Source organism: Phascolarctos cinereus, unplaced genomic scaffold, assembly GCF_003287225.1.
Source record: "Phascolarctos cinereus isolate Bilbo 61053 unplaced genomic scaffold, phaCin_HiC Scaffold_3;HRSCAF=262, whole genome shotgun sequence".
Lineage (NCBI taxonomy): Eukaryota > Metazoa > Chordata > Mammalia > Diprotodontia > Phascolarctidae > Phascolarctos > Phascolarctos cinereus.
In genome coordinates, this window is record NW_027555736.1 from 69,657,419 (window position 1) to 69,670,061 (window position 12,643).

Consider the following 12,643-nt stretch of genomic DNA (forward strand, 5'->3'; position numbering starts at 1 on the left):
ATAGGTTGTTGAGAGGATCAAATGAGACAATATTTGCAAAGCACATATGTGGTAGGTGCTATATAATTATAAATTCCATCTAATAATAATAATAATAAATGTAGTACTGAAAGTACCTAATGCAAAAGTTTCTCATGTTTTAGCTTTCATAAGGTATTAGTTACTTTGGTTCAGCTTAACTTTTAAGTGAAAAATATAATTTTTTGGCCTTATCCACGTTGTTCTAGACCAGAGATATCAAATATGGTGCCTTTGGACCACATGAAGCCCACAATGACCCGAGTACTACCTGAGCCAGATTAAGATGTAATTGGGAAATGTTTAACAAAATTAAAATGCATGAAAACATAAATCATGTTAGCATGCAATTTTATGTCAGTATGTCACATGCAGGGATCCTTATATACACTTTAATGGCCCTTGCTGCTATTTGAGTTTGACACCATTGTTCTAAAGTGTCCAAATGAATGCTGTTAATGTCACTTTCGGTAACAGATATTCCCAGTGTCCTGGTTGGAGTATATTGGGCAAAAGTTCTAAGTTGCCTTCCCTTTTGTTAGGTCATCTTGCTTCCTCTGAAACTGTGCTTTCCCTTGTAATGATGCAGATGAATTGATATCAGATGGAGAAGAGAGAGATGAGATGGAAGACCATAAGCAGCTGACATTCTTCCCAGCCTTGCATGAAAGCCTTCACTCAGAAGATTTCTTGGAGTTGTGTCGGGAGAGAAAGGTTATTTTACAGGAGTTGGTGGACAAAGAAAAGGTACTACCTTTGGTGGACAAGAATCAGCCTCTTGTGAAGACAGCCAGCTGTCTTCATTTGGATCACTGGATTTGGCACTGAAGTTAGTTCACTGTTGGATTCCATTGGTAGGCCTAATGAAAGTTTAGAAAACAATTTACGTTCACTTTAACTCATTTGAGTCTTACAACAACTCTGTGAACTAAGCTAGGTGTTGTTTTCCCCATTTTATAGATGGGAAAACTAAAACTAATTAAGGTTAAATCATTTACTCAGGGTCACGGAGCCAGGAAGTATCTGAAATGAAATTTGAACCCAAAACTTCTTGAGTTCTTACTCTGCCACATGCAGAAAAATTAGACAAGCCAGTTAATGCTGAAAGCAATAAGCCCTTTGATTTTTTAAGGAAATGTCCAAAGAAGGGTCATGTGGCTCAGCCAAAGATCCCAAGAGAGAGTAAGGCAGGGCCAATTAAGGGAAAGAAAGTACGATAGACCAATGAGGCCTTCACATTGGGATTAGGTCTGACACCTCTAAGCCAGAGTAACCCCCTTACTACCCTCACCCTAAGAATACCTTCAAAACCGAACTGGAAAAGAGCAATGGGAGGGATGCTAGAGATGTATCCAGAACCTCAAGCATAAAGATCTTCAAGCTGTGGCAGGAGGAGGGGTGCACACAATGATTTTGACCCCTAGGCCCATGGTTCAAGATGAGTCAGGCAATTCTAGCTTCAGACCAGCTGGCTGAGCTCAGTAGTTATGGAGACACTGGGGTCAGAATGGTTCAGGTATTTTATAAGGAGAAGAAGAGTCTTTGCAGATGAATTTGATTGATTTCTCCACCCTCCCTTCCAATGTAACAGGAAAGGAAATGCCAATCAGCTAGGATTCTGGAAGTTTTTAGACTAGAACCACAATGCCCTAGAAAATCAATTAACCAATCAGTAAACAAGTGCTTATTAAGCATCTTCTATGTGGCCAGTTTTAGGGGTGGTGTCAGAAAAGGGGCAGAGGAGGAATAGAGCCGATCTAGGGAGGAGGCATGGGACGATAAGAATGCCTTTTAGACAGAACAAAGGTAAGCCAGAAAAATCTGATTTTTTTCTGGATTATGGCATTCACCTAGAAAGTTATATAATTCATTACATTCACTGCAATGTAAAGGCTGAGCTGGGAGGCATGATAGTAACATGTGTGATATGTCATTAAGCTGTGATAACTTGTCATCCCTCCATTCTCCTCCCCCAGGCATTTCTCTGTCTAAAACAGGGATTCTTAACCTGTGGATAGATTTCAAGGGATCGCTGAACTTGTATGGAGAAAAAGAATATCTGCATTTCACTAACCTGTAGCTGAAATTTAGCACCTATCACCATCCTTGTCCTTGGCACTATGACTGTCTTTAATGCTTCTCTTATATGTTAGCTAGGTGGCACAGTAGATAGATTGCTCATCCTAGAGTTTAGAAGAGCTGAGTTCAATTCCTGCTTCAGACACTTACTAGCTATGCGATCCTGAGCAAGTGACTTAACCTTTCTCAGTTTCAGTTTGGAGATGACACTTAACTCATAGGGTTGTTGTGAGTCATGTATCTCATATGATAATACAATATCTTATATAACATCTCATATAAAATAAGTGATATTATCAAATGAAATCATATATGAAGGGCTTTGAAAACTTTAAAGTACTATATAAATGTTTGCTGTGATGATGCAGGCTAGACTGACATTAGTTTCTTTTTTTTGTCTGCCTTATCACTCTTGACAGACATAGACTTCCAGTCCACTGAAATTCCTAGGTATTTTATAGAACATATACTTTCAAAGCTTTCTTCTACATCTTCTATTTATGAAGTTGATCTTTTTCAAACCCAAGTGAACCCAAGAATTTCGAATCCTTCCTTCCTTTTATATTTCATTGTATTTGATTGGGAACCTGCTGTTGGAGCCTATTAACATACTTCTGGATCCCGTCCTTTATCTAATATATTAGTTATTCTTCCCAGCTTTGCATTCTACAAATTTAGTGAATAAGGCATTTATGCCTCTACCAGTTCATTAATAAGAATGTTAAATGACACAAGTCAAAGACAAATCCCTGCGGCACTTCTTTAGAGATTTTAAGTCATGCTTCAAATAATGGAAAAAGTAATGGCAGCCAACCATTTACCTTTGGTTTTGCCTCTTTCCTTGGTTCGATGAAATATTATCAAACGCCGGTAATATCATCCCTGGACTCTGTCCAGTGGCCTGATCTCATGGGAATTTCCTGACTTTGTCAGGTTGATAAAGAACAAAGCATGGGAGAACTTCAGAACTTAACTAATACCAATCATATCTGAGTAATCATCTCTTCTGCAACATTCATGTTTGGGCCTATTCTTGGGGCTTTTGCAGCTTAGAGACATGGAGAGCTTGAGCTCCCTGGGTATAGACCTTGAGAAGCCAACATTACCACCCCTCCATTCCATAGTGAGGCAACAGAGTAGTCTTTAAGGGAGGACCTCTGATCATTACCCTTAATAAATTTTTCAGTTCATCGATAACTTGTGAATTCAGACACTGGAGAATTCTCTTTTTGATTCCCATAGAGGCCTTGTAACTGAGGGTGGCAGGAGAGTTGAAAATTTAGTGGAAGTGCTTATATAAGGAAAGTGTCCCAGGACACCTGAGTCTCCCCAAAGACTTTTTCCTGAGTAGTTCCTTGCAAAGATGTTTCTCCAAATCATCCATAGAGAATTACAGAATCACTGGTCTCTAAGTTCAAAGGATCCTCAGAAACCATCTAGGCCAATTCACATGTGACTATGAATCCCCTCTACATTATATGTTCAGGGGTTATCCTACCTTTATTGAAAGACTCCAGTAAGGGGGAACCCACTGGTAGCCCGTTCCACTTTTGGATAGCTCCAGTTAGGAATTATATTGGTTTTTTTCACAGGTCAAACCTAATTTTGCCTCTTTGCAACTTACACAATTCCTACTAGTTCTGCCTCTCCCCCCTTATTCAAATAGAATAAGTGTCATTCCTCTTCCAGCTGACAGCTCTTCAGGGACCTGATCATCCCCCTCTCTAAGTCTTCTCTTCTTCCAGGTAACTATCCTCATTTCCTTCAAATGGCATTCTTTATTATTCATATCAAAGTCCTTGAAGTAGGCTTCTCTTTTTGAAGGAAGTAATCAGGATTGGGGGAATATGGTTCTGGACCCGTGATCCCATCAGTGTGGACAGCTCCCAAAATGGAAACTCTGAATCTCTACCAATACAGATCAATTTCTCATCTGCAACTTAGTTTTAGAGAGCTGCCTAAGGACACTTAGAGTTTAAGTAATTTGTCTATGGTCATATAAGCTAGTATGTATCAAAGGCAGAACTTGAACCTGGTCTTCCTAACTATAAGGCCAGTCTTCCACCTCCAATTTCACACTTCCTTTGAGAGAGAGAGAGAGAAAGAGAGAGACAGAGCCGGAGAGCAACAGAGACAGAGAGACTGCTAAAGATAGATGGATGGATAGATGCATACATATACATGTACATATAACTCCTATTTCTACATATATAAGTATACAGTGATATAAAGACATTTATATTAATGCATATATATATATAAATTTTTCAAAATGTTCATATGTTCATATCTATCTATCTATCTATCTATACATATATGCATACACATAGTTATGTATGCCCATGCATACAAATATAGTTAATGTTCATAAGAAAAAAGCAATAGTAAAACACTAGTTTCCTTAATATCACTCAGGGCGTGTTTTTATTACTCTTTACTCACTTTTTCTCATAATGGGAAAATTTCTATTAAATATCTCTCATAGCAAAGTATTAACAAGTTTTTTAAATTACATTTTTATTGATATATTTTGTTTTCTTCTATCACTGAAATTTCTACCAATATCCTCCCCCCCTTCACTCTCCCAGAGAGCCATATTATATAACAAATAATACAATAGGATTTTCTGTGTACCAATTACTCCCACCCAGTGCATATCTGGAGTATTATATTCAACAGCCTTTGTTACAATCAAAGGGCTAAGCAGTTGTGTTTTCGTTTTGTTTTGTTTTTTAAAGAATCAGCTTTCTTTGGCATTTTTTACTGTGTTCATGGCACGTTTACTGTTATCTTTTCGGTGTCTGCAGTAGAGCATTACCTCTCCCTGGAGTCTTCGGAGGTAAAAGAGAATGCTGTGGTATCCCTGATTACTCCCCACTCTTGATAGGACAGGATATAGATGTGGGTGTCTGTTTCACAACTAAGTTTCAGGCTCTTTCTCCAACTCTACAGGAAGCCCTCAGAAAAAGCAGCCACTTTCTACTGGCAGGGTGATGGTACTTCATTTTTGACAGAAGTATTTAAAAAAGCAGCAGGGGGTGACATTGGCTGTCCTGTGTGTAAACAGTGTGTCCTTGTCAAAGCTGCCTCCTGGGTGATTTGTTTTTAAGTGCCATCCAGTTCCAGGATCCTCCATCCTGGTGGAACAAAAGCCCAGTCACTTTTTGGTGTCACTTTGGTAAACATTGCAATGATTCTTGTCATGAGTTGGGGATTTTGATTTGGACCACTCACTGTTCCCTGTACCCACCATTCCATCTCACACCTCTGCCTTTGCACAAACACAGATAAGTGCTGATTAGTGAGAATAATTAATTCCCCTGAAGTGTTCACATTCTTCAAACTCATACAGCACATTTCCATTGAACCCAAACCAATAACTATATCAGACATAATTACAGCTCTGAAGACTACAAATTTTAATATTCACCTGTAAACCATTATGTCTAGAATGCAATTTCCTCCTTGCTTCTGCCTTAGAATATATAAGCTCTTTGAGATTAAGGATTTTCCATTTCTTGTGTCAAGCACAGTGCCTGGCAGCCACTTGGGCAATATTCATTTATTATGCACCTATTATAGCATAAAGTAGGCACTTAATAAATGTTTCCTTCTCACCTCTTTTCCAATCCCCATTTACTTGTGTTCGTATTTTATTCTCCAAGGAGAATAGAACCACCTTGAGAACAGACTGATTCATTTTTTTTAATTCCTAGAACCTAATATAGTGCCGTTCACATAGTAGGAGCTTAATAAAAGTTGAATTAAATTGAATTGAATTTTCATGAAATTCACTTTTAAAAATATCTGTACTTTCACCAAGAGATGTGGTGATAAATAATCAGGTTAGTTTTAACCTGTTTTAGCTTTAGTGGAAAGAGACCTAGATTTATAAAGCATTACTGATTAACAGAATTGATTATCTCAAGTTTGTTTTTTACATGTTGGATAACTTATTCAAAATCCACTGTATGCGGCATGGATCTGAGGTCCTTCATCTTCCTGATTATCTTCACAGGATGATAGATCTAGAGGTGAAAGGGACTTAAATCCCTTCTGATTCTCATGTTCTATGATACACATATAGTGCCTGACATATAGAAGATACCTAATAAATGTTTATTGGATTGGAAAGGAAGAATTAGGTATATTTAGCCTTGAGAAGGGAAGAATTGGAGGACAAGGGGCATTATAACTCTATTAAAGTAGTTGAAGGGATGTCTTGTGGATACAAGTTTAGACATTTTCTGGTTAGCCCTGGGGGTAGGGCTGGGTAGAGAGATAGGAAGCTAGAAGCACTAAATGGAAATTGCAAAGATACCCATTTAGACTAAATGTGAAGATTTTCTTTTTCTTTTTAGAAATTAAAACATCCAAAAAGGACTTGAGCTGCCTTGGTAGGTGGTTGGACTCTCTCTCATTGCGTAGGTGTCAGATATGTTGTAGAGGCAATTCTAGGGGAGGGAGGCTATGAATTAGGCTAGGTGGTCAATAAGGGCCCTTCCAATTCTCAGGTTTTTTAATTCATATACAATAGTGTGTGAGTAAGTTATTTGATATTCAAGAAATCTTGAACCTCAGGGTATTTTTTGTTGTTGCTGTCGATCAGGATGATACTTCATAAGTCATTTTGGAAGACTGGCTGTCTCTGTAAGATGGGCTGCTGCCGCCAAAGTGGATGATAAATGATGATAGATTACATTAGCGAAAGAAGGAGCTGGGCATGATCCAGGAAAGCCGGATGATGCTGCAGACATTGATTATAGTCCAGAGAATAGCCATATGTGGACTGTGTAACCTTCTAGGAACTTGGGAATTACGTACTGGGATTGATTCATTGACTGATTGGTTGTGTGCCCGTAGACAACTAAAGCAAGGTCATGTTTGGCCACCTCTCTACCCTATTTTAATAATTCAAGTATTTGTTAAACATCCAATACAATACACAATACACGATATTGCAACATTGTGTGTGTGTGTGTGTGTGTGTGTGTGTGTGTGTGTAGTCCTATCCTGGGTACCATGATTATAAAGACAAAAAAGATCCCTTTCCTCAAGGGACTATATTCTCCCAGTGGAAACAAAATGTACACGTATAAGTAAATGCAAAAAATGTAAGTGAAATGTAGACAGAGTAACTTCTAGTGGTTGTGCTAGAAGATGGAATTATTACACAAGATGTCACGTAAGAAGTGACTCTTGAGCTGACCCTTGGATGGAGATGTGGATTTCAAGAAGTGGAAGTTAAATGAAAGTGAATTCTAATTTTGGAATGCCCAGAATGCACCATGAACCGTGAATGAAAAGGCACAGGGATAGGCCACGCGAAGTTGTCTAGGAGCAACAGCAAGTAGGCCAGTCTGATTGAAAGCTAGAGAGCTTAAATCAATCAATCAGCACGTACTAGCACCCTATTGTGTACCTTATTGTAATAATCATTGGCCAAGTCTTCTACTGTTATTCTTTCTATGACAACTACTGATTGCACAGTATCCAGTTTTCAAGTTTTATCAGGACATTTTTTCTTTCTTTTAAAATTTAATGTAAAGTTCTCTATCAGTATCAAAACTATTCTTCTCAGTCCTTGAGAGATACTTTCCATCCCTTCCAGAATTCAATTGTTATGATATTCTAACCCAGGGTCAAAAAAGAAAAAGGTAAATCTATTTCTTTGCCACTAATGGTTATCTCCAGATTTCTACTTTCCATGTGTTCCTTTCTCTTTTAAAGTCACATACTTCAAACAGAATAAGAAATAAAAACACTATACACGACCTGAAGGACTTCCATTTTCAATCTGAATTTCAAAATCCCTGGAGTTACGAATTCAGTTTTGCTGTCGTTGTTGTCTTATTTCCTTCCCACCAGAATGAGCAGAAATCAATAGCCAAATGTGGGCTTGGCAAATCTAGGCAAATTCTTTTCACATCTCAGATAGAAATTCTAGAAAGATAATACCCGTCCTGATTAACTATATGAGGTCTGTGTGAAGCTGCCTCCATACCTGTCAGCAATAAGCTGCCAACAATTACTACATATTTCTTCCTCCTGGGCTGCTAACAAGATGTGGTTTAATTCAACAAGCATTTATTAAGGGCTTACTATTTGAACGGCACTATAGTAGAAAATGGGCCTATAGAGACAACATTGAAAATGGTACCTTTCCTCATGAGATGTATTATTCTACTGAATTCCTTCCAATTACTTGCTCCTATGAATCTTTTTTTCTTATTCTTTGAAACGTGAGATAGTATTGTTTCTTCAGAAGGTCTCTATTTACCGCCCCCCATGGATACATGATACCATTGATGAAGTTTCTTCTTTCCCTTATCTTTCATGTCGCGTTCTTCTATTTACTCTCCTTTGCACACCAGTGTTAATTTGACGATTTCTTGTCAGAACCTTTTTTTTTTCCTTTTGGTTGCCATCTTGGAATTAGCTTTCTGTGGTTCAGTTGTTTCAATTGTGTCCAACTCTTTGTGACCCCATTTGAAATTTTCTTGGCAAAGATACTGAAGTGGTTTGTCATTTCCTTCTTCAGCACATTTTACAGATGAGAAAACCAGGATAAACAGTGTTCAGTGAATTGCCCAAGGTCCTGAGTGTCTGAGGCCAGATTTGAACTCGGGTCTTCCTGACTCCAGACTCAGCCCTGAATGGATTTAAAACATTGGACTCAGTCTGTATTCAAACAATATCAGTTCTTTCTCTGGAGGTGGATAGTATGCTTCATCATTAGTCCTTTGAAATTGTTTGAATACAGACTGAAGCATGCTATTTTTCACTTTATTTCACTCTTTTTCTTTTATTTGAGTTTTCTTGTACAAAATGACTGTGATGGAAATGTTTTACATGATTGCACATATATAACCTATATCTGATTACTTACCTTCTCATGGCAGGGGAGGAGAAGGAGGAAGGAGGGACAAAATTTGGAGCTCAAAGCTTTTAAAAAAGTGTTAAAATTGTTTTAACTGGGGAAAATAAAATACATTAAATAGGAAAAAAACATTGGGCTCAGAATCAGGAAAACCTGGGTTCTAATCCCACCTTTGACACTTATGGGTGGTATGACCCTGCACAAGTCATAAGATCATAGAATCATAGAAGCAGAATTTGAGGGGACCTGTGAAGTTATATAATCCATCCCATCCAATTTGTTTAAGATCACACAGATAGTTAAGTGTCAGAAATAGGATTAGAATTTCTCTTGGGTCCTCTTACTTCAAAGCCTCTGATCCCAGTCAGATCCTGTGACTCTGCTATGTGCCTCAGGCAAAACCCTAGGACTTATCTAGTAAGTCAAAAATGACTTAATCTCCGTTGGTGGAGATTGGTCCTACGCTGGGTATTTTTCACACTGATGAAATCACAAAATTTTCATGTCTTTGAATATTTTTGTGCTATAAAAATATGTAAAGTTATGTTATTTGAATGATCATTTAGTCACCTAAAAATCCTAAAATGGTTGTCATTATGTCTTGAATCTTTGCTTTACCTACGCAGATATAATTACAAGTTACACAGAAAACCGGTACATTTTTCTAATCCTTGTCATGGCTTAGAAAAAAATGTACAAACCATGGACTTGAAAATGGCAGTGGTTTGAATTAATTTCCTTTGTCTGCGAATTCTAGCTCTAGCTGCTTTGAGCAATACCTGGGAAAGTAATTATTCAATTACTGTATGCCACCTTTGCTTCATTGATTAATGATTCCGGTAAGCACCAGACTCATTTCACTGCAAAACTGTTCAATTTTGACATAAGGGGAGGTTTATTTAATATATGTTAATTGTGAGCCTTTGTCAGCAGGCTGGCTGGTGCCTCATTATCATGGCACTTAACTGCAGCCCCAGTTGTGATGCGTTTGTCCTATTGAGCCTCCATTGCAAGTCTTCTTGGAAGTGGGTATGTCCACTCTAAAATGGGCTTCTGGCTTAAAGCCACAGTCAACAACTCAGTGGAGGGATTTTATAGCGTGTATATTGTTTTTACTCTCTGATCTTAGAACAATATTAAATACTTTCTCTGCAAAAAAAAAAAAGTTGATTTAATAAAAAAAAAAACTAAAATAAATTTTGAGGTTGCATTACCCAACTGAGAGATGTGTTCAGTCCCACACCTTGTGAGCTGTGGCATTGATGAATACCTTCTCTACCTCCCAACTCTACAGAATCATAGGGTGTTTGAATGAAAGGGACCTCAGAGATTGTCTAATATTGACTATAGATATTTATAGAACACTTTAATTTTTGCAAAGTTCTTTACAAATATATTATTTGATCCTCACAACTGCCCTGGGAGGTAATATACTTATCCTTATTTTACAGATGAAGAAACTGAGGTAGATAGTTTAAGTGACCTGCTCAGGACACATGGTTAGTATCTGAGGTTGGATTTTAACTCAGGTCTTCCTAACTCTTGTTCTAGCACTCCATCCACTGTGCCACTTAAGTATTTAGCCCAATCTCCTCATTTTATGCATGAGGAAATTGAGACCTACAGTAATAAATTCACTTGCTTGAGGTCACACAAGTTCACACAAACATGTCTCTGAAGCTAAGATTAGGAATCCAGATTCCTGACTTGATATTGTGAGTTTTGCATTGTCACTATCAATCCAGTACTGTCCCCAAAGCCAACTGATCATGGTCATTAGAAGAGCAAAAGAGTTATGCCATCCTCCCAACCAGTTAAATCTCATCCTATAAGTGTTTCCTCAAACATGGTAATAGAGGCATGATCTCTGTTGGCTTCAAAGTGTTGTGAAGGTCCTGTCAATGGAAGATATCTTTAAGAAGAGGTTGGATAGGGGCAGCTAGGTGGCACAGTGGATACAGCACCAACTCTGGATTCAGGAGGACCTGAGTTCAAATCCAGACCCAGACACATAACACTTACTAGCTGTGTGACCCTGGGTAAATCACTTAACCCCATTGCCTAGCCAAAAAAAATAAAAAAGAAAAGAAAAAAAAAGAAAAGGTTGGATGACCATTAATTGGGCATAATATAGATTAGAAAGATTCATACTTCCATTTTGGGTGAGACTAAATGAACTCTGAAGCTTCTTCTAACTCTGAGATTCTCTGATTCTCTATATGACATAGTAACTGACTTGGCCGCTCATTCAGAACTCACATTACGCTCATATACATTTAATAATAGCTTACTCACATAGTTTGATTTTGGGGATTCTGAGCTACAGTAAAGTTAAAACTCACTGAGTGACCATATTAAGTCTGGCACCCCTACGACGAGCTGCCTCAACTGAGAAGCCAACAGGCTGTCTAAATAGGAGATAACCAGCTTAGGTTGGAAACAGAAGAGGTCAGTGCTTCAATGATGATCAGCAGTGGGGTAGGAGCAGGAGTGGCCATCGCATTTCCAGCCTCAGTGAGATAAGGAGACCAAATGTCAAAATAATGATGGTGGAGAAGAAGAAGGTGATGATGATGATGATGATGATGATGATGATATGATAGGAGCTTAATTCCTCTGACACTAGTCAGACTAACTACCCAAACTGCTCCATATCTTCTGAAAAGGAGGAGCATCATAGTTAACGGATTTGGAGGGCATTGTATTTTGTAGTTTGAATAAGGAGACAATAATCCATTCCGTTCAATGAACATTTGTTAAGTAAAGATACTGGAGTGGTTTGTCCTTTCCTTCTCCAGCTCATTTTACAGATGAGGAACTGAGGCAAACAGGGTTAAGTGACTTGTCTAGGGTCACACAGTTAGTAAGTGTCTGAAGTTGGATTTGACCTCGGGTCCTCCTGACTCCAGGGCTGGCACTCCTCTATCCACTGCACCATCTGGCTGCCTATTTCATATGTACTTATGTATTTAAATGTTGTTTCTTCCCAAAAGAAAATGAGCTCCATGAGGGCAGGGTCCTGTTTTCATTGTTTTTGTGTTCCCATGACTTTGTACAGTGCCTGACGCAAAGTAGGTGCTTAATGTGTGCTGAACGAATGTCAGAATCCATAAAGGAAGTGTGAATCTCCTCTACAGCATCTCTGCCAAGTGGTTCTCTGACATCTACCTGCATCCCTCCAATGATAGAGAACCTACTGAGGTCCCCTGTCCTGTTTTTTGGGCATCTCTAATTGTTAGGAATTCTTCTCTTGGGCTGAAATAAGCCTTCCGGAATTCCACCCAGAGTTCCCCTCAGGGAACACCTAGACACTTGTCTGGCTCTGGCACATTTCTTGGAGGGTCTGGTGAGAGCTCTTCACCCTTCTCCAAGTGAGTTTATAGGCAAAAGTCTACTTCACGTGCATAAACATACCAACATCGTGATTCCCAGTAAGGCTGTGAGACTAATCCTCTGTGCCGTGGATTCTTGTTTTCACCATGTAGCCACTTGATTGCTCTCATGGCTTGGATAAGATGGGAATCAACAACTCTATACTTTTTGAATCATCAGGCCTTACTTACCATTTGTTCTCCCACTGCCTCCACCTTGCCATCTCTATGCCCTGAAGTCCCTTGATACTGTTTCCTGACTTTTAAAATATAATCTAAAGACCTCTGTGCCTTG

The 12,643-nt window shown here is 38.6% G+C and overlaps 1 protein-coding gene across 1 annotated transcript in view; it reads left to right on the top strand.

Annotated features, from left to right (window-relative positions):
• The window catches only part of WDFY4 (WDFY family member 4), a 395,486-nt gene that overhangs the window by 244,927 nt on the left and 137,916 nt on the right, over positions 1 to 12,643 (top strand). Inside the window, 1 exon segment of the mRNA XM_078150902.1 lies at positions 608 to 765. Within this exon segment, the coding sequence (XP_078007028.1) occupies positions 608 to 765 (158 nt within the window).